Source organism: Pristiophorus japonicus, chromosome 14 (assembly GCF_044704955.1).
Source record: "Pristiophorus japonicus isolate sPriJap1 chromosome 14, sPriJap1.hap1, whole genome shotgun sequence".
In the NCBI taxonomy this organism is placed as follows: domain Eukaryota; kingdom Metazoa; phylum Chordata; class Chondrichthyes; family Pristiophoridae; genus Pristiophorus; species Pristiophorus japonicus.
In genome coordinates this window covers 5,119,453-5,141,427 of record NC_091990.1, presented here as the reverse complement: position 1 = coordinate 5,141,427, position 21,975 = coordinate 5,119,453, and the positions used below count along the sequence as shown (strand labels likewise).

The following is a 21,975-nucleotide window of genomic DNA, read 5'->3' as shown; positions in this document are numbered from 1 at the left end:
TATATATATATATAATATATATACACACACATAATACCAGACTTACGATATCAGCACTATACATACACACAGTATCAGCACTGGATATATACACACACCCTGTGTTTACAAGATTAGGCACTATTATCTAATATATTGTAGGTTAGAATATTGAAATCTTTATCGGCTTTTCTCACTGGAGCAAGCATTGTATACATCCATGGTTTGGTTTTGCTTCTATCTCTCTACCTACAGGTATTTTTACTATATATAATATATAGAGAGAGAGAGTTTTTTTGAATTCACAAGCAAAAAGTGCAGATACAGGGGTACAGTAGCACAGTGGTTATGTTACTGGACCAGTAATCCAGAGGCCCGGACTGATGATCCGGAGACGTGAGTTCAAATCCCACCACGGCAGCTGGGGAATTTAAATTCAATTCAGTAATGGTGACCATGAAACTATCTGACTGTCCTAAAAACCCATCTGGTTCACTAATGTCCTTTAGGGAAGAAAATCTGCCGCCCTTACCCAGTCTGGCCTATATGTGATTCCAGGCCCACAGCAATGTGGTTGACTCTTAACTGCCCCCTGAAATGGCCCAGCGAGACACTCAGTTATATTCTAGAAGGTGGCTCACCATCCCTGTCTTGAGGGCAATTAGGGATGGGCAATAAATGCTGGCCATGCTGGCGATGTCCACATCCGGTTAATGAATTTTTAAAAAAGATGCTGGAAACCTGAAACAGAAACAGAAACTAAGCAGGCTGGGGAACTTCTATGTAGAGAAGAGATCATTTAATGTTTCAGCTGTGGATCTTTGGTTATAAAATAACTTATATGATTTAAGCTCCTCCTCCCTTCTGGAATAGATATTCTAATTCAGCTTTCTTATCATGCAGCTAGCTAAAACTTTGATTTGTCATTGAATTGCAGCTGGATTGTTAGTGTTTTGCCTATGTAGCAATAGATCTCTAATTCATTGCTGGCAGCAAGTCATCTTACATAGAATCTACAGCCCAGAAACACACTCTTCAACCCAACAGGTCTATGCTGGTGTTTATGCTCCACACGAACCGCCTCAACTCTTTCATCCAACCCTATTGGCATATCCCTGTATCTCTTTCTCCCTCCAGCTTCCCCTTAAATGCATCTATGCTCTTTGCTCCAACCATTCCCTGTGGTAGCAACTTCCACATTCTCCTCACGCTCTGGGTAAAGAAGTTTCTCCTGAATCCTTTATTACGTTTATTAGCGACTCTCTTGTATTTATCACTCCTAGTTTGGAATCTCCATACGTCTACCCTATCAAACTCCTTCATTTTAAATACCTCTATTTGGTCACCCCTCAGCCTTCGCTTTCCTAGAGAAAAGTGCCGCAGTCTTTCCTGATCGATCTCACCTCTCAATTCTGGTAATGTAATTGTAAATCTTTTCTGCACTTTCTGCCATGCTTCAAAATATTTTTTGTAGTGTGGAGACCAGCCAAGTCTCAATATATTTGTTTTTAAGTTTACTGCTATTAAAGAGTCGTGAAGCTAAAGGTTTTTATTAGCTGAACTATCGCACATAATCTAGGCTTTAAAAGTCCATGTAGAAATGATGGGCTCAAATTTGGCCCACCCCTTTTTTCGGCGCACTCACCAGAGATGCGCCGACTTTGTGGGCTGAAAACGGCGCCTAAAAAAAATCTCCCCCGATTCTGGCCGCTGTGTTGCCTCTCCCGGGGCTTGGCGCGGCGTGGCCAGTCGATTGGGGGGGGCCGAGCTAGGGCCCTGTGCCAGAAACAGTGCCGGCAGCTCTGCACAGGCGCATTGGAGTGTGCGCGCATGCACAGTAGCTCCTGCCCCCAGCCTCTGTGTGCGTGCTGCAATGTGGGACCCGAAGCGTCCTGCCTGTCTCCCACACAGTAACGGGACTTTGATAGAGAAGCCTGCCTTCTCCCAAAGCACTTGGTTCTTTTGTTGGCTGCCTGCATTACTGCCACTTTATCACTATTCTACACACAACTTGAAGACTTGACGACATTGCCATGCAAAGGTTCAGGTAGAATTGTCTATTTTGAAATCCCATCTCAAAAGTTATATCCAGGTATTTTTGTAGAAACACGATTATAAATGTCATTAGGTTGCCAGTTTAATTTTCCATACACTCAATTACATTTTTCCTCGGGGGGAGTTTTGATCCGTGGGTGGTGTGGTGTGGTGTGGGGTTTGATCCCGGGTGGGGGTATCTGCGGGGGGGGGGGGGGGGGGTGATAACTGTGTAGCCAGTAATTGTAATGGACTTACTCAAGACTTTCCTTAGCCCTGTTGATGAAAATACTTTCCTAACCAAGTTAATAGAAAATACTTTTAAATACATCATAATCAATTCTTGAACATTAATTTTGGTGGAATAATTTTGCTTGAATTCTCAACTGTATAGTAAATTAACTTTGCGAAGTTTGTCATATGATGTCTTGTATAGCTGTTTAATCCTATTCACATTCTTTAGTCAAGTCATTAAGTTCTGCTGGCCTCTGATGTAGCTACCTGCGCTGATTTCTTAACTCTCCACAAGGGTTTTCTGTGCGGCCACAAGTGGCCACATACGCTGGTCTAAGTTAGTTTGGAGTAACGATTAGCTGTCCAAAGTGGCCTAAATGGCCAAAACGGGCATAAGTGACTGGTAACGCCCCCTTTTGAAAAAAACTAAACTAAACTTTAAAAAAATCCTAACTAACTCACTTACACTGGCACAAATTGAATGTGCAAAATGGGGATTTTTAAGATACTGCAGAAAAATCAAGTTGTTCCAAAAAAAAAGGAGCAATTCCTGGGCAATTTTGAGCCCATTGGTAGGACTGACTTTTTAAAAAAAACAACGTACTTTCCTCTTGGGTAAATCAATATCCAGATCTGCTTGCCTGAATTCTTGTAATGTCAGGAGCAAAGTACTAACTTCAAAGGTTTAATAAAAGAAAGACTTGGATTTATATAAGCACCTTTCACGACCACCGGATGTCCCAAAGTGCTTCACAGCCAGTGAAGTACTTTTTGAAGAGCAGTCACTGTTGTAATGTAGGAAACGCAGCAACCAATTTGCGCACAGCAAGCTCCCACAAACAGCAATGTGATATTGACCAGATAATCTGTTTTAGTGATGTTGATTGAGGGATAAATATTGGCCCAGGACACTGGGATAATAGTGCCAGGGGATCTTTTACGGCCACTTGAGAGAGCAGACTGGGCCTCGATTTAAAGTCTTAAATACGGCACTTCACTACTGCACTGCATTGCATTATCAGCCTGGATTTTTGTACTCCAGACTAGAGTGGGCCTTGCACCCACAACCTTCTGACTCAGGCAAGGGTGCTACCCACTGAGTCACAGCTGAGGACGATTGTTGCAAATAATGTCTTAATGCTCTGTGTATGTTAATTTGTTTCCTCATTCTACTTTTCTGACCCACTTTTAAACCCTTATAGTTTTGCAACATTGTCCATTTTGACAAATCATTCAATTCTTTCTTGCTCATACAGCCAGCTTGCAACGCAACCATTTTTTATTAAAATATTTTTTTTAATTCCTTATTTACTTGTTTTTCTCCCTTTTTACTTTACACTCATACTCCTGAAGAGCTGCAAACCACTTCACAACTTTAGTATTAAAGTTGTTTGCACCATTACTTGTGTGCAAATCTGTGAAGGTGGCAGGACAAAGCAGTTAATAAAGCACATGGGATCCTGGGCTTTATAAATAGAGGCATAGAGAACAAGTTATATATGCAAGACACAGGAAGTTATGCTAAACCTGTGTAAAGCACTAGTTCGACCCCAATTCTGGGCACCGCACTTTAGAAAGGACGTCAAGACTTTGGAGGGTACAGACAAGATTTACGAGGATGGTTCCAGGGATGAGGGAATACAGTTACAGAACCGGGAAGGCTATGAGGAGATTTGATCGAGGTGTTTGCAATCATGAAGGCTTTAGATAGAGTCAATAAAGAGAAACTGTTTCCAATGGCGGGTTGATAACGAGAGGGCACAGAATTCAGGAGATTGGCAAAAGTTTGGCGACGTGAGGAAAAACATTTCACGCAACAAGTGGTTAGGATTTGGAATGTGCCGCCTGATAGGGAGGTGGAGGCAGGTTCAATAGTCACCTTCAAAAGGGAATTGGATAAATACTTGAAGGAAAAGAAATTACAGGGACAAGGAGGAAAGAGCGGGGTGGGGGGGACACGGGAGAAAGAGCGAGGGGGCGCGGGGGAAAGAGCGAGGGGGCGCGCGGGACACGAGGGAAAGAGCGGGTGGGGACAGGGGAAAGAGCGGGTGGGGACAGGGGAAAGAGCGGGGCAGTGGGACTGACTGGATTGCTCTTTGAAAGAACCAGCATAGACTCGATGGGACGAATGGTCTCCTGTGTTGTACTATTCTATGATTACTCAATAAAGCTTAATTGTATACACGATGGATAACCAGGAAGTACCCTGTGTATCCCACCACAGAGGCAAAAATAGCATTCTACAGTCAGTTGAGGATCCCAGGTGCGATTTGCTAGATGCAGCTTTTTCTTGAGAGAGATTGTGTTGGGAGTTAAAGACTCTTTATTTTGTTTTTAGAGGAAAAATTTGTATGAAGTTATATACAGAATCTTTCATTAAAGCATAGATTTTTTTTTTAATCTGCAAGCAAAATTTTTAATCTGCCTGACAGGTAAATATTAGCAAATCAATATGGAGTGCAGTTTTATACAATTTCCTCTAAATTAGCTTTGCAAATTTTAAGACACAGCACCATTTTAATAGCAGTTTTTCTGATCAAAAGTATTTCTTCCATCACTCTATGTAATAAGCATTTGACATTTGTATGACTAAAATTGACAGTTTCTTCAAATATGTTCCCAATGACCATGTAAAATGTTGCCAACAATAGAAGGGTTTATATTTTTGCAATTATCTCCTTTTTGCTCTCGGGCTTCCCAGTGGGGTGAGATTTATACTTGTTTACACTTGAATGGGTTTTAGCTCACTGGTACTTTGCCCAAGTAGGCATTCTTCAAGTCTGAGCTTCTGCTTTGATTGCGAGAAGACTATTTGACCACAAAGCCAAGGAGATCATTATAACAAAGTCCAATTCTGTCCTTGCCTGATATTCACATGTACTTTGAAGCAGAAGTCATTGGGAGCAGGAATCCTGTGTTCAATCTGTCCCTGTTATCCTGGGAGTATTGAGGCTAATGGCAGCCATGAGATTCTGGTTGAGATGAACTAACAACTTGGACCTGGATTGAGGGTGGGCTTTGTACCCCAAGTGGAGTTCATTTTCCCATTGAGCCTTCAAATGAGTAGAATGGTTTCAGTTTAAAGGAGGACATGTTATTTTCCGCTTCAGCCAGATTATCACCCAAGTGTTTATAGAACCATCGAATGCTACAGCACAGAAGGAGGCCATTCGGCCCATCGTGCCTGTGCCGGCTCTTTGAAAGAGCTATCCAATTAGTCCCACTCCCCTGCTCCTTCCCCATAGCCCTGTATATCTTTCCCCTTCAAATATTTATCCAGTTCTCTTTTGAAGGTTATTATTGAATCTGCTTCCACCATTGAAATTGTTTCAATTCAGATGGAACACTGGGGCGGAATCAGAGTATTGTCTTTTCTCCTCAACATATTGAACATATAATTATGTTAAATTATAAAATCTCTGCTCCTGCAGTGCTGTATCCTTTTATAACCACTGCAGTGAGTCAGTTAGATAATAGACCAATTTTAAACCTCAATAAAATTGATTAAGGCTTTAGTATTACTGCCCTAACCATACAAGTGCCAACAAAAGATTATTTTGGCCTCAAAATGTTAGGTTATAGACATTGAAACTTTGTGATGCAGATTTTTGTTGAAATACATTTTCCAGATTTGTATCCAAAGACAATCTGTAGTGTTATTTTGTATAAATGCCCAATGTTAGTACTGTACTATAAACAGTTGGGCGAAGGTACGGCGAATGAGGGTAAGGGGCCCAGAAGCGGCGAGGGCCCAGGGGCAGCACGGGCCAGCCCAGACTGCGATATGTGTGCACACTAGGTCCGTGCAGCAGAGCAGATCTCCAGTCATCCTGGTTAACCCTTGCCACTGGACAAAGGCCTAGCTCTGTTGAACCCGTGTGGTGGCTGGTGTGCAACGGTCACCCCACATTAAAAAAAATCCACACACAGGCATCTTCCACCTCCTCAACTGGAGTTCAGGACTGATATATCGGGTCCTTCATTGAAACATCTGTGAACTCTTGTGGAAGCAAGTCATCCTCGTTCGAGGGACCACCTATGATGACTATAAACAGAAACTCAAATGCTGCCGAGAAGATTCTTCCAAATCTGCAGGTCCACAGATCCCTGAAGGTAGCAGGCCAGGTAGATAAGGTGGTTAAGAAGGCATATGGTATACTTGCCTTTATTAGCTGAGGCATAGAATACACGAGCAGGGAGTTTATGCTTCAACTGTGTAAAACATTGGTTAGGCCACAGCTAGAGTACTGCGTATAGTTCTGGTCACCACGTTACAGGAAGGATGTGATTGCACTAGAGAGGGTGCAGAGGAGATTTATGAAGATGTTGCCCGGACTGGAGAATTTTAGCTGTGGGGAAAGATTGGATAGGCTGGGGTTGTTTTCTTTGGAACAGAAGAGGCTGAGAGGAGACTTTTTTGAGGTGTATAAAATTATGAGGGGCCTAGATAGAGCGGATAGGAAGGACCTATTTCCCTTAGCATAGTGGTCAACAACCAGGGGGCATAGATTTAATGTAATTGGTAGGAGGTTTAGAGGAGATATGGGGAAATATTTCTTCACCCAGAGAGTGGTGGGGGTCTGGAACTCTCTGCCTGAAAGGGTGCTAGAGGCAGAAACTCTCACCACTTTTAAACAGTACTTGGATGTGCATCATCATCATAGGCAGTCCCTCAAAATCGAGGAAGACTTGCTTCCACTCTAAGGGCTCAATTTTGGCCAGGAGTTGCTCCGTTTGTTTTTGGAGTAACTTGGTTTTTCTGGCGTAACTTAAAAATCCCCATTCTACACATTCAATTTGCACCAGTGTAAGTGAGTTAGTTACGATTTTTTTAGTTTAGTTTTTTTTTCTCAAAAGGGGGCGTTACCAGCCACCTATGCCAGTTCTGCCCATTTAGGCAACTTTGGCCAGCTAATAGTTACTCCAAATCTACTTAGGTCAGCGTAAGTGGCCACTTCAGAAAACCCTTGCGGAGAGTTAAGAAATCAGCGCAGGTAGGTACATCGGAGGCCATTCGGCCTGGGATAGGGGCGGGAAGCGGAGTGGACATGCACCTAAAGCACTAAACCTTGGAAACAAAAAGTAATAAGCATTCAATAACAAATAAAAAGTTGAAGTAAGTCCTACCTTCATCTTAAAACTCGCGCCCGGGAAGGCAGCGGGCTGGCCAGTGCGGGAGGCCACTCGGCCTGGGCTAGGGACGGGCAGGAGAACTGACAGAAATCATCCAGGCAGGAGCATTATCAGTTCTCCTGCCCGCCCCTAGCCCTGGCCGAGTGAGTTTCAAAAGACTAAAATTTAATTTGGTCACTAATAAAGAAACTTAATGACTAAAGAATGTGAATTGGATCAAACAGCTGGACAGGACATCATATGACAAACTTCTATGAATTCTTAAGCAAAGAACCCATGCAGCAAATACATTACAGGTGGGGGGGGAGCAGGTGATGGCGGGCAGTCATCATCGCGGGCAGTCCCTCGAAATCGAGCCAGACTTGCTTCCACTCTAAAAGTGAGTTCTCAGTCTCCAATATGTAGTCCAATACGGGAATTACAGTCTCTGTCACAGGTGGAACAGACAGTGGTTGGAGGAAAGGGTGGGTGGGGAGTCTGGTTTGCCGCACGCTCCTTCCGCTGCCTGCGCTTGTTTTCTGCATCTTCTTGGCGACGAGACCCGAGGTGCTCAGCGCCCTCCCGGATGTGTACTTGAAGTGCTGTAACCTGCGGAGCTACGGACCGAGAGCTGGAAACTGGGATTAGGCTGGATAGCTCTTTGTTGGCAGGCATGGACAGAATGGTCGAAATGGCCTCCTTCCGTGCTGTAAATTTCAATGATCCTAAGGAATATGGGCAGTTTCTGATAGAGCATGTGTCTCTGTTTAAAGCTAACAGTTATGCAAGCTCAAATTAATTTCCTGTTCCTACAATGTTTTCTAAAAGAAGGGATTTCACACTTAGTGCTTCAGTATTTTTATTTTCAGAGAACTATGAAGAACTTAAATATATTTATTTGAGAACCAATTGGACTCATTAATTGCTTCAAGGCAATTTCACCTGATGATATCAGCACTAGCTAAAGCATCAGTGTAAACCATTTTTCTTCCTCCAGCGAATCTTTCTTCACTGTGCAATAGTCAATGTTAGCGCTGATTTGAAGCCAAGTCATGTTGCACCAATGCTCCATTTGAAGAGTAAGTACCTGTATAACCAAAGATGTTTATTTTAAATCACCAATCGGGATTAGGTGAGCTAGATTGTTTCTTTGTAAAGTTTGGCGTATGTGGGAACAAAACTCTCCGGTTAATGTCCAAACGCGTATAGACACAATGTACAGGACATCTGTCTATCTGGAATATTAACAAGTCACTTAAGATGATTCACTTGTTTCTCCACGTTTACAAAGTGTCTTTTTATTTTATGATTTGCAGCATACATCAGCGAGTACTGTAAATGGTTATATTGTAATCTGGGCCCCTTTCAAAAGCAGCAATGCTCGAGATTGTGCATGCTGGTCTGTATATCTGTAAACATTCTGAACTTCAACATTTCACTTGTCATTAACCTATAGTTTGCAAATTGGATAAATAATTTCTCTCAGAAATTGGATCGTTCAAAGGTAATTTTAGAAAACAGTGGACACTTTTCAACAAACTGACTCCTCCGCGACTCGGTCAGTAAAAACTGTCTTCAAAAAATGTCGCCGCCAATAAATGTTGACTTGTGACCTCAATGAGTTTACAATGTCTGATCAATTAAACTTACAAATCACTTCCTTTCGTTAGGCACTGGACTGGCGGTGAGATTGCATGGTGAGAGGGTGGGTGCTGCAAATGTTTACACTTTGCTTAAAAACTGGCGAATGCTTAGTGTGAGCAGAAGATGAATAAATATATGGTGTGCAAGTACAAGAAAAATAGCACTGAATGTATTAGAACATAAGAAATAGGAGCAGCAGTTCGGCCCTTCGAGTCTGCTAGTTTACTTTCGCTTCGATGTATTTCTCGGGGAGCTGTGTTTTAACCCCCCATATTCCTGTATGCAGAGTAACGACTCTTGCTGGGGTTTGGTGCCTTGGCCAGCAATGGTCCTCTGTTAGCTCACCTAGCTGCTCACTAGGCTCACCTAGTGAGAACGTTCACCAGATTGATTCCTGAGATGAAGGGGTTGTCGTATGAAGAAAGGTTGAGCAGGTTGGGCCTGTACTCATTGGGGTTTAGAAGAATGAGAGGTGATATTGAAACGTATAAGATTCTGAGGGGACTTGACAGGGTAGATACAGAGAAGATGTTTCCCCTCGCGGGGGAATCTAGAACTAGGGGGCACAGTTTCAGAATAAGGGGTCGCCCATTTAAAATGGAGATGAGGAGGAATTTCTTCTCTGAGGGTCATGAATCTATGCACTTCTCTACTCCAGAGAGCTGTGGAGGCTGGTCATTGAATATATTCAAGGCGGAGATAGACAGATTTTTGAACAATAAGGGAGTCGAGGGTTATGGGGAGCGGGCAGGGAAGCGGAGTTGAGGCCAAGATCAGATCAGCCATGATCTTATTGAATGGCGGAGCAGGCTCGAGGAGCCAAATGGCCGACTCCTGCCCCTAATTTTTATGTTCTTCACGTAAGTGTTAGCAACCTATTTGACCTTGAGGGTCATCCACCAGAGCCCTATCATGTCTTTACACATGCCTCTCCCAGTCATTAGATCGCCATCTAATGGAAAAGGAAACCCTATTGAATTTGCCGATCGACCCCCGAGCCTGTGGGTGTGAATGCCAAGTAAAATCGGACAACTCCACATAGACTAGAATTGAAACTGAGACTTCACTTTTTAAACTTTCTGGCTCTTTACTTGCTTGCAGTCGTTTAAAGGTAGCTATGACGCTGAGCACCAGGCCCTCCGGTGTAACACATTCAACACCCGCAAAGGTTTCTCGTTTGTAAAATGCTTTATTGAGGCGAGAAACTTGGAAACAGGACTTGGGTTGGATAGCCACATCTCTGCCAGGCTATTGTGGTCAAAAGCACTGTTCAATTCCATCTTCATCGTAAACTGGTGGTAGTATTATAGTCTGGAAATTGGCATGAAGTGCATTTTTTGGCGCATTAATCCCGCATTATTAGTGTTAACCTGCACCAGTGATGTTTAGGATATTTAATTTATTATACTAAGGGGCTTTTCAATGAAAGCTTTCGCAGTGCGGAAGTTCAGTTAATCCTAATCCTTGCTGTTTGTTTCCAGGCAGCATGTCACAATGAACTCTTCACTATCTGGGCCTACAGCAGTAGCTGATGTGATTAAAGATCTAGACTCTCAGATAGCAGTAAGTAGTGCCTGAGTTGGCCTTGACTGGCATGAGAGAATGCAGCAGAAAAACCTGGACAGGGGTTTTGCTTTAGATTTTGCTTTCTGGTTTAGATACTGGAGATTAAATACCTTTCTTGCAAATGTTTAACATGAACCCAGTAGAAAGTCATTATTTTTAGACGTAGGAATTTTGAGGTTGTTGCTAAGTTAGCTATAAAATAGTATTCCTATTTTAAAAAAAAAAACATTTTAATATCTATATTTTTGCTAATTTGTCTCCCCTTCTGAAGGTGGTACCTTGTTTTCAAATCCACTCCATGACCTCCTCGCCCCCTTCCTATCTCTAATCTCCTCCAACCCTACAAACCTCCAAGATCTCTGCGCTCCTCCAATTCTGCCCTCTTGAGCATCCCTGATTTTAATCACTCCACCGTTGGTGGCCGTGCCTTCAGCTGCCAAGGCCCTAAGCTCTGGAATTCCCTCCATAAACCTCTCCACCCCTTTATCTCTCTTTCCTCCTTTAAGATGCTCCTTAAAACCTCCCTCTTTGATCAAGCTTCTACCTTAAAACCTCCTTATGTGGCTCAGTGTCAAACAATTTGTCTTTATAATAATCCTGTGAAGCACGTTGGAAGGTTTTACTATTTTAAAGGTGCTATATAAATACAAGTTGTTCTTGTTTCAATTGTAGCCATTGTTATCGTGACCCTAGACCGTGAGTGTCAACAGGCTATTCGACTGTGGAGGCCTGCGTAACCAAACCTGATCTTGTTCCCCTGAAATTCCCACACATATATTTCCAGTGCAGATTATTGGCTAGTCAGAAGTTGACTAAACTTCCCTCCCTGGCACCCCACTGGCACCCGGGTTGAGGTTAATAACCTCAGCAGAGTCAGAAAATCACACCCAGGATGTTTTGATCTGTGCAGTTCAGCTACTCGCTGCCTTAAATAACTGAACTACCACCTTCAGACCCTGAGCAACAAGAAAATTAGGCATATTGCAAACTAAAATACATGCCATTGCTTTATAAGGGTAAAATGGTGCAAAATGTTGTGAACATAAAGAATATTAAGAATAATATTGAAAATGTGTGGAGTTCCTAATGGTGAGTTTATTATACTGAATAGTCCCATAATCCTAAATGTTATAAAAGTATTATTGACCTCATCAGTGTCTGCAAAATTGCTCTGACCTTGCAACACTGCCAGCACCAACTCAACTTCACTAGCACGGTACAGGGTTGTGCCACTAAGTCTCTGAATCTGGGGGCCCAGGTACTGGCAGTTTATGCTGGTGTTTCAAAGCAAAGGCGCTTTTTAAAAAAAAAAAGGAATATAAAAGTCAGAATGAGCATAAAAGCCAGCCACCGAGGACGGCAATGTGCTTTTCTGGCTGGTGTGTACAGGCGTAGCTTCAGTCAATCAAAGATATGACAGCCAGGAGCGCTCATAAACCGCTTTCAAAACAGCTGTGCATACGCAATGGTTCTTCTACTCCGCAATAAGACCATAAGAAATAGGAGCAGGAGTCGGCCACTTGGCCCCTCGAGCCTGCTCCGCCATTCAGTAAGATCATGGCTGATCTGATCTGATCATGGACTCGGCTCCACTTCCCTGCCACTCCCCATAACCCTTGACTCCCTTATCGCTCAAAAATCTGTCTATCTATGCCTTAAATATATTCAATGACCCAGCCTCCACAGCTCTCTGGGGCAGAGAAGTCCACAGATTTACAACCCTCTGAGAGAAGAAATTCCTCCTCATCTCAGTTTTAAATGGGCCACCCCTTATTCTGAAACTACGCCCTCTAGTTCTAGATTTCCCCCACGAGTGGGAGCATCCTCTCTGCATCTACCCTGTCCAGCCCCTTCATTATCTTATACGTTTCGATAAGATCACCTCTCATTCTTCTTAATTCCAATGATTAGAGGCCCAACCTACTCAACCTTTCTTCGTAAGCCAACCCCTTCATCTCAGGAATCAACCGAGTGAACCTTCTCTGAACTGTCTCCAATGCAAGTATTATGCAAATATGCAATCAGGATTGCTGAACTGCTATTGATTTTGCAATATAAATACATCAGTCATTCCTTGTTACCACTTTGTTGTCTTTTTAAAACTAGAAGTTAGACACAGTTTTGGACCCGAACACATCATATGACTTTCTTTCTCTGATGTCACCTCAATCAGTTCTTTGCAAAGTGCAGATTGGCTGATGAAGTTTAAAAGTGCAAACACAATTTTTTTTTAAATGATTTAAAAGACACTGATAATTGTAATGGTGTCTGACTTTAGGACGTATAAGACAGTGGGACAATTCAGTAAAATAACTTTCCCATTCCGAACCGAAATGGGGATTGATTTTGACCTGCTATAATGTGTCGGTCATTTGCCTAAAGTGGATATAACAACTTAAGAGTGTTGCTGTAAATTGACATTAACACGCATATTGACAGCTACTCAGTTTTAATTCTGGCTTGGAGTCGCGGGGTTGCCTGTCATTTAGAAGTTGCCATGTATGATTAACCAGCCTCAGGCTTCCAACAACTGCTAAATACGAAGAACATTCCTCCAGCATCTGCTTTCAGTAAAAATTCATTGTTTACTTTCAATAGCACAGGAAAAACAACTTCAGTACTTGTTTTTTTTTAAACTTGTTAGCACTGAGAGCTAACTTAGATTAGCAGTCCCTTGTTACCAAATGTCGTCATTGTTGCTGTTGCTGATGGAAATATTTATTACCCCAAAAATGTGTAGACCAGAGAGCCAGTGCTCCTGTTAAATGACAGCACTGTTGCCAAAAGCTTCGGTGTCAGCACTGTAAAGAACACGAGGTATTGGTATTGTTGCTGTGTCCAAACTTCTGGTTTCCATTGCTGTGACTGGAGTCATCAGCCGATAAATACCCCTACTGGAGGGAGAGACCACCACCTTCTCCGATCACCGATGGGCAGAGGTTTAATCTGCCCCTAACAGGTCACTGATGCAGGGGGAGAGTTTCTGCTCCTTTACGTCAGTAATGTCAGCGCAATCCTGGCGGAATCGTCCAAACCAAAGCTCAGCGAATCTTAAACCGCAAGTGAGTTGCGTCCAAACCCATTCACGCTCGAGCTTCTGTGATCTTTCGCACTGGTTCAAGATTAGTTCAGCCAAATCAAGCCCCGATTGTGCTGGTTAGGGCAAGCTCTTCCAATTACGCTCATTGTCTTAGGTTCACAGGCACTATTAGGCACATTTTAAATATTTTTACCTAGCAAAAAATATTTAATTTGCCAAGAAACCGACTAATGAACACCAATGAAAGTAGTAAATGGTTACATATTTTTTTTAAAGTAATTTTCTATGATTTTAAATGTTGTTACTCACCAGTGGAGGCCTGGACACTTAATAAAAAGCTTATTTTTTGTGTGAAGCCCATTTTCAGCTGTCACTGTAAAAGTGGACCAGGTTACCACTCTTAAATACATCAATGAGCATGTTCTAAGATTAAAATAAACAACTCTGTTCTATTACGCTGCCCGATTGCAGTGGTACATGGAAAATTTAACGTTTGCAATTCTGCAGATGATTTTTTTGAACTGTGACCTGAGCGAACATTCGAGTGCAGTTTGGGTGCAGAAACTCCAGCTCGTAGCCTTTCTGATCGCTGGCCTGTGCCGGATCCAAGATGCGGGGGAATCCGCTCTGCAATCCCTGGGGCACCAGCCTCCACGACACTGACAACCCGAGGCCGGAGAACAATTTTGAGCCCATTAATTTTTTAACGCTTTTTTTTTGTTCATTAATATGAGGAATCACAGTGCTGTGAAATGAAATACACATTCACATTTTTGGTAGCTAGTGCCAGCATCAAGGGCACACCTCTGAACGACAATACGGTGAAACGCACAGCCTCTTTACTCTGCTTAAACACCGAAGCTTAAATCCCAACATCAGAACCAGAATTCATAAGAACATAAGAAATAGGAGCAGAAGTAGGCAATCCGGCCCCTCGAGCATGCTCAGCCATTCAATACGATCATGGCTGATCTGATCATGGACTCAGGTCCACTTCCCTGCCCGCTCCCCAATTCGACTTTGAGCGAGTAAGTAAACAGCCATCGGCTGTGCTGCACTCTGCTGGAAGAGAAAATATGATTTAAAACAGCACAGAACTGTGGGGCTTTCCAAGTGCTTGAGGAAGCATTGCAATGCCACCTGGTGACAAGCTGCTAAGTCTCAAACCGTTTATTTGACTGGGGAATGAGAATTACATTTGGAGACAGTTTTATTTTGTTTATGAACCGATGGTGGAGGAGCGTTTTTCAGTATTTACAGGAAGTTGGGTCCTTGGAGTTTGTTGAAATACTAAATTGCACGAATAATTTTTTAATTTAAATAAAGCGTGCTTGTATGTTCGATTTTTACCCATTGTGAAATTTTTTTTCTCTTTAGCGGTGGAATGTGTGAACATATAGGAGATAAATTACTATTTCACATTTGGGTTCGGGCTACTGGCAGTGTTTGCTTTAATTTTTGGGGGGTTGCGTGGTCCTCTCAAAAGATCGTGCCTGCGCAGTTTTCCTATTTAAAAGCTGGCTGCACTGGAGCTGTGGAGTGCTACACGGCAGCGCAGCTTACAGGGAACATTGGTTACTGGTAACGCCAGTTAAACTCTGACACGTTAACCTGACGGAACCATGCCCAATACAGCAGGGAAACTGATCAATCAGTAGTCTACTGCTGCTCCTATGTTGAGCAAGGGACGTTCAATATTTTTGTCTGACACCACTCTATTGATCTAAAATGTTTTGCTAGGTGACAATATTGCACCACTTGAATCTCCTCGCGAATAGTTTGGTGCAAACCTGTACACTGGAGGGCACAGTGTTGCCCATAAACGTAGCCAATCTTTTTATAGATGTGCTTAGAGTCAGTATCCAAGTAAATCCTCTATTTTACAGCCTGTAAATTCACCTAGCTTCATCTACCCTAAACAAATCCAATTTCCTTCAATCCAATGACTCGAAGTTTCTAACGTTAAAGTTATATTAGGTTAAAGAAAGAAACTTGGATTTATATAGCGCCTTTCACTGGACGTCTCAAAGCGGTTTACAGCCAATGAAGTACTTTTGGAGCGTAGTCACTGTTGTAATGTAGGAGATGCAGTAGCCAATTCGCGCACAGCAAGCCATTCTCTACTGAGAATGAGAGGTGATCTTATCGAAACATATAAGATAATTAGGGTGGATGCAGTGAGGATATTTCCACTCTGGAAACTAGAACTAGGGGACATAGTCTCAGAATAAGGGGCCGCCCATTTAAAACTGAGTTGAGGAGGAATTTCTTCTCTGAGGGTTGTAAATCTGTGAAATTCTCTGCCCCAGAGAGCTGTGGAGGTTGGGTCGTTGAATAAATTTAAGGCGGAGATAGATTTTTGAATGATATGGGAATAAAGGGTTATGGGGAGCGGGCAGGGAAGTGGAGCTGAGTCCATGATCAGATCCGCCATGATCTTATTAAATGGCGGAGCAGGCTCAAGGAGCCAAATGGCCTACTCCTCCTAATTCTTATGTTCTCCCACAAACAGGTGTGATAATGACCAGATAATCTGTTTTAGTGATGTTGATTGAGGGATAAATATTGGCCAGCACACCGGGGTAACTCCCCTGCTCCTCTTCGAAATAGTGGGATCTTTTACGTCCACCTGAGTGGGCAGACAGGGCCTCGGTTTAACGTCTCTCCAAAAGACGGCACCTCCGACAGTGCAGCACTCCCTCAGCACTGCACTGGAGTGTCAGCCTGGATTTTATCTGCTCAAGTCCCTAGAGTGGGACTTGAACCCACAATCTTCTGACTCAGAGGCGAGTGTGCTACCCATTGAGCAACAATTGACAGGTGAGCACACGGCTTTCACTTCAGGGGCCGAGTTTGAATGCAGCCCAGACTGGCAATGGCAATAAATTAGAGCAGTTTCAAATCCACTTCCTGTTGGATGCAGGCCCCCAGCAGAGAATTGTTCACAATCTGGGATGAATTAGCACTACGTTTGAAATGTCATTCAGAGAAAAGAGGGGCTGAATTGGGAATTTGTGAGTTTAGTGGAGTTTTAGTAGGGAATGGCTTGTGAGGATGGATTAGAGCAGCTTGCCCAACCTGAGGCCCTAGAATCAGTGTCACCTGAGCTCTGGCATTGCTCCTCCTGAAGCTCGGGTAACTCTGCTTGTGCTTCTATTCCCTGTTTGCTGATTTATTTCCACCGCCCGTCTCCGCCCCTGCCTCAGTTCACCCACTGCTGAAACCCTCATCCCTGCCTCTCTTACCTCCAGACTTGACTATTCCAACGCACCTCTGGCTGGCCTCCCACATTCTACCCTACGTAAACTAGAGGTGATCCAAAACTCGGCTGTCCGTGTCCTAACTCTACCAAGTCCCACTCACCCATCACTTCTGTGCTCGCTGACCTACATTGGCGTCTGGTTAAGCAATGCCTCAATTTCAAAATGCTCATCCTTATTTTCAAATCCCTCCATGGCCTCACCCCTCCCTATCTCTGTAATCTCCTCCATCCCCACAACCCCCCGAGGTGTCTGCACTCCTATAATTCTGCCCTTCTGAGCATCCCTGATTATAATCGCTCAACCATTGGTGGCCGTGTGTTGCCTGGGTCCCAAGCTCTGGAATTCCCTCCCTAAACCATTCCGCCTCTATACTTCTCTTTCCTCCTTCAAGACGCTCCTTAAAACCCACCTCTTTGACCAAGCTTATGGTCATCTGTCCTAATTTCTACTTATGCGGCTCGGTATCAAATTTACATCGCGTAGGCGCTATATAAATACAAGTTGTTGTTTGAATTCTGTGGGAATTGGAAAGGGTTGTTGTTAATACTTCTCTCATTGATCAATAAATCCTAAATTACTTGGACCCATTAGTACCAGCAACTTTAATGGGAGCATGGATTTAAACTTCATGTTTGGACTCCGAGAAATGCACCCACGGGGCCCATGACAACAATAGCTTGGAGGCCTCCTGAATGAAGGCATGTCGTTGGGAACAGAGTCAAGGGAGCTTCACTTTGCATCTTGCTCGACCCAAGGGTGTTTGGTACTGACACGGAGTGCTAAAAGTAGAAATGTATCCCATTCATTGGTGTTTACATCGCTCATCCCGATAATTGAAAAACTTTGACGGAAATAAATTGTGGTCCTCAATAAGATGAAAGTGCTTAGTACTTATTTGCTTTAAGTTGCTGAAAAAAGTGTACGTGCGGTGGAGGGGGGATTGATTTAGTTCTGAACATAAGAGAATTTTTCTTGTCGTTGATTTGTGCTGGAACAAATGAAAACCCAACTTGTTTGTTGCTTAAAGAAACAGTTTCTTGCATTCTATTAAGATAGTTGCAGTCTAAATTAAGCACAGCATTGCACTAAATTTAAGGGGGGAAATTAAAATCACGCTTCCCTCAAGCTCGGAAGAGCTAATAATTCAGTATTTTACCCGAAGGGTGATTTAGACACTCTCGATACTTTGGGTGTTTCATTTAATGAATCTACGTTCTGTTTAAGCCTGTTCTGCTTAAGGGATCTAAACAGCCACCTATCTGCAGGATGAAGCAAAGGATATAAGACGGAGTTTTGGGATCTCTCGATATGACCAAGTACCACACTATCACAATATGTTAAACACATGACATCGTTGCTCCGTTATTGTAAACCATGCTAATTTGATTATGCCAAATCATTCTGTGTAAGTATCTTCCAATCGGATTGCACAGTTGATGACATAAATATTGACTGGCGTTCGAGATAGCTCACAGGTCCGCTGTTTGCACCCTTTCATTACATTTTTTAAAAACTGTTCATGCACGCGAACACTAAGCAAATCTTTGTTTAACTAAATGTTTTGCAGTAGTTTTCCATTGGCACTTTGGGTACTGACCAGCATGCTCATATCGCTTGCTTTTGCCGTGTTGTCTTGTGCAGTGATAGAGACAACACACTCTCGTTTTCTTGCTTTCCTCCCCTCTAAAGGTGCTGGCTCCTTGCTAGAGTGCAAATCAGCATATGCCAGTGCCCATCACTTCCTCGTCCAAATGGGCACTATTTATGTGTGGGGATTGCTCAGGAACATTGGCAGTCGTTTTACATAGAAACACAGAAAATAGGTTAAATCGTTAATGTATATTGTAAATAGCTGGGGTCCCAGCACTGAGCCCTGCAGCACTCCACCAGTCACTGCCTGCCATTCTGAAAAGGATCTGTTTATCCCGACTCTGTTTCCTGTCTGCCAACCAGTTTTCTATCCACGTCAGTACATTACCCCCAATACCATGTGCTTTAATTTTGCACACCAATCTCTGGTGTGGGACCTTGTCAAAAGCCTTTTGAAAGTCCAAATACACCACATCCACTGGTTCTCCCTTGTCCACTCTACTAGTTACATCCTCAAAAAATTCCAGAAGATTTGTCAAGCTTGATTTCCCTTTCACAAATCCATGCTGACTTGGACTGATCCTGTCACTGCTTTCCAAATGCTCTGCTATTTCATCCTTAATAATTGATTCCACCATTTTCCCCACTACTGATGTCAGGCTAACTGGTCTATAATTACCTGTTTTCTCCCTCCTTCCTTTTTTAAGCAGTGGTGTTACATTAGCTAACCTCCAGTCCATAGGAACTGATCCAGAGTCAATAGACTGTTGGAAAATGATCACCAATGCATCCACTATTTCTAGGGCCACTTCCTTAAGTACTCTAGGGTGCAGACTATCAGGCCCCGGGGATTTATCGGCCTTCAATCCCATCAATTTCCCGCTTTATAAGGATATCCTTCAGTTCCTCCTTCTCACGAGACCCTCGGTCCCCTTGTATTTCCGGAAGGTTATTTATGTCTTCCTTCATGAAAACAGAACCAAAGTATTTGTTTAACCGGTCTGCCATTTCTTTGTTCCTCATTATAAATTCACCTGAATATGACTGCAAGGGACCTACGTTTGTTTGTCACTAATCTTTTTCTCTTCACATATCTATTGAAGCATTTGCAATCAGTTTTTATGTTCCCAGCAAGCTTCCTCTCATACTCTATTTTCCCCCTCCTAATTAAACCCTTTGTCCTCCTCTGCGACAAAATTCTCCCAGTCCTCAGCTTTGCTGCTTTTTCTGGCCAATTTATATGCCCCTTCCTTAGACTATCCTTAATTTCCCTTGTTAGCCACGGTTGAGCCACCTTCCCTGTTTTATTTTTACTCCAGACAGGGATGTACAATTGTTGAAGTTCATCCATGTGACCTTTAAATGTTTGCCATTGCCTATCCACCATCAACCCTTTAAGTATCACTCGCCAGTCTATTCTAGTCAATTCATGTCTCATACCATCAAAGTTACCTTTCCCCAAGTTCAGGACCCTAGTCTCTGAATTAACTGTGTCACTCTCCATCTTAATAAAGAATTCTACCATATTATGGTCACTCTTCCCCAAGGGGCCTCGCACAACAAGATTGTTAATTAGTCCTTTCTCATTGCACATCACCCAGTCTAGGATGGCCAGCCCTCTAGTTGGTTCCTCGACTTATTGGTCTAGAAAACCATCCCTAATACACTCCAAGAAATCCTCCTCCACCGCATTGCTACCAGTTTGGTTAGCCCAGTCAATATGTAGATTAAAGTTGCCCATGGTAACTGCTGTACCTTTATTGCACGCATCCCTAATTTCTTGTTTGATGCTGTCCCCATCCTCATTACTACTGTTTGGTGGTCTGTACACAACTCCCACTAGTGTTTTCTGCCCTTTGGTATTCCGTAGCTCCACCCATACCGATTCCACATCATCCAAGCTAATGTCCTTTCTTACTATTGCGTTAATTTCCTCTTTAACCAGCAATGCCATCCCGCCTCCTTTTCCTTTCTGTCTATCCTTCCTGAATGTTGACATGGGGTGGAGCGTCCTAACTGAACACAGTTCTGTCCTTACCCCATGCCCACACTCTGATATTTCCAGCTGAGGCTGCTCAATAGCAAACAAGAGACTTGGATCATCTTTGTGTTCCACCCCACCACCCCCCTCCAGCCGCTCCCCTCGTCCTGCATAGAAAATAGGTGCAGGAGTAGCCGATTCAGCCCTTCGAGCCTGCACCACCATTCAATATGATCATGGCTGATCATTCACCTCAGTACCCCTTTCCTGCTTTCTCTCCATACCTCTTGATCCATTTAGCCGTAAGGGCCATATCTTGAATATATCCAATGAACTGGCGGCAACAACAACTTTCTGCGGTAGAGAATTCCACAGGTTCGCAACTCTCTGAGTGAAGAAGTTTCTCCTCATCTCGGTCCTAAATGGCCTACCCCTTACTCTTATCCTGGTTCTGGACTCCCCCCAACATCGGGAACATTCTTCCTGCATCTAACCTGTCCAGTCCCGTCAGAATTTTATATGTTTCTATGAGATTCCCTCTCATTCTTCTAAACTCCAGTGAATACAGGCCCAGTCGATCCAGTCTCCTCATATGTCAGTCCTGCCATCCCGGGAATCAGTCTGGTGAACCTTCGCTGCACTCCCTCAATAGCAAGAACATCCTTCCTCAGATTAGGAGACCAAAACTGAACACAATATTCCAGGTGAGGCCAGGGATGCTGAAGTTGATTATTGTGCTTTTACTACCATCATGGCTGAAATTAGATAACTTCCTGCTGCTTTGGATATACTTGCCAAGTCCATTGAGCAAAACACTCTTGGTTGCCAAGAAATAAAAGCTGGATAACACACAATTATATATGTCGGAACATTGAGTTTAAAAGTTGGTCAGTTGCTTTATTTGGACAATGTAGATTTATTTATCCAGCGAGAATGAAAAGATTATTTTGATGATTTGCAATGCAATTATTTTGCCGTCAGTATAATCTGACTGACATCTGTGGCTAGGGTCTGAGGCACACAGGGAGCTCCTCGTGGTAGTAATGTTCAACTCCGTTATGAACTAGTAAGTTTAGTATATTGTGAATTAATTCTGAAGGCCCGAGTATGATAGTTCAGTTGGTGGTGCTGAATTGGGTCATGTTTTAATAGTACTCCCAGGGAGAATTCTGCCTCTCTCTCTCACCATTCTTGCGTTTGTTTTCAAACCTGGCTGCAGAAAAGGGTTTTATGTATTTCCATCACTGGGGTCAGCGCACAGTATTTTTAGTGTCAACTTTTACAGCTTCAAGTAATAGTTGTTGCTTTGAGATTATTAGTAAAACTTTCTTATTGAAATTGGGGTAAGATTTTTGTAATGTTTTTTTAAAAAATGATCATCTGGCGAGACCGAGCCAGTGCCAAGATGCTGGATGTTGTTGCACTGTTCCATGACAGGAGCTGGTGAGATATCCTGAGTCGTGTGCTAAACATAAATGGTACAACAGAGCAGTTCTCTGGCTGACATTTGTAAGAAATGTTGGAAAACATCT

The 21,975-nt window shown here is 43.1% G+C and overlaps 1 protein-coding gene across 3 annotated transcripts in view; it reads left to right on the top strand.

Moving 5' to 3' along the window:
- Positions 1–21,975, top strand: part of taf12 (TAF12 RNA polymerase II, TATA box binding protein (TBP)-associated factor) — a 43,057-nt gene that overhangs the window by 3,800 nt on the left and 17,282 nt on the right. The window contains exon 2 of one of the 3 annotated variants that reach the window (XM_070898400.1): positions 10,489–10,566. The exons of 1 other annotated variant lie outside the window; for it this stretch is intronic. In XM_070898400.1, the coding sequence (XP_070754501.1) occupies positions 10,498–10,566 (69 nt within the window). In that variant the 5' untranslated portion in view covers positions 10,489–10,497. Of the gene's footprint in view, positions 1–10,484; positions 10,567–21,975 lie in introns of all 3 variants that reach the window. One more of the 3 variants, XM_070898399.1, reaches the window with a different exon arrangement.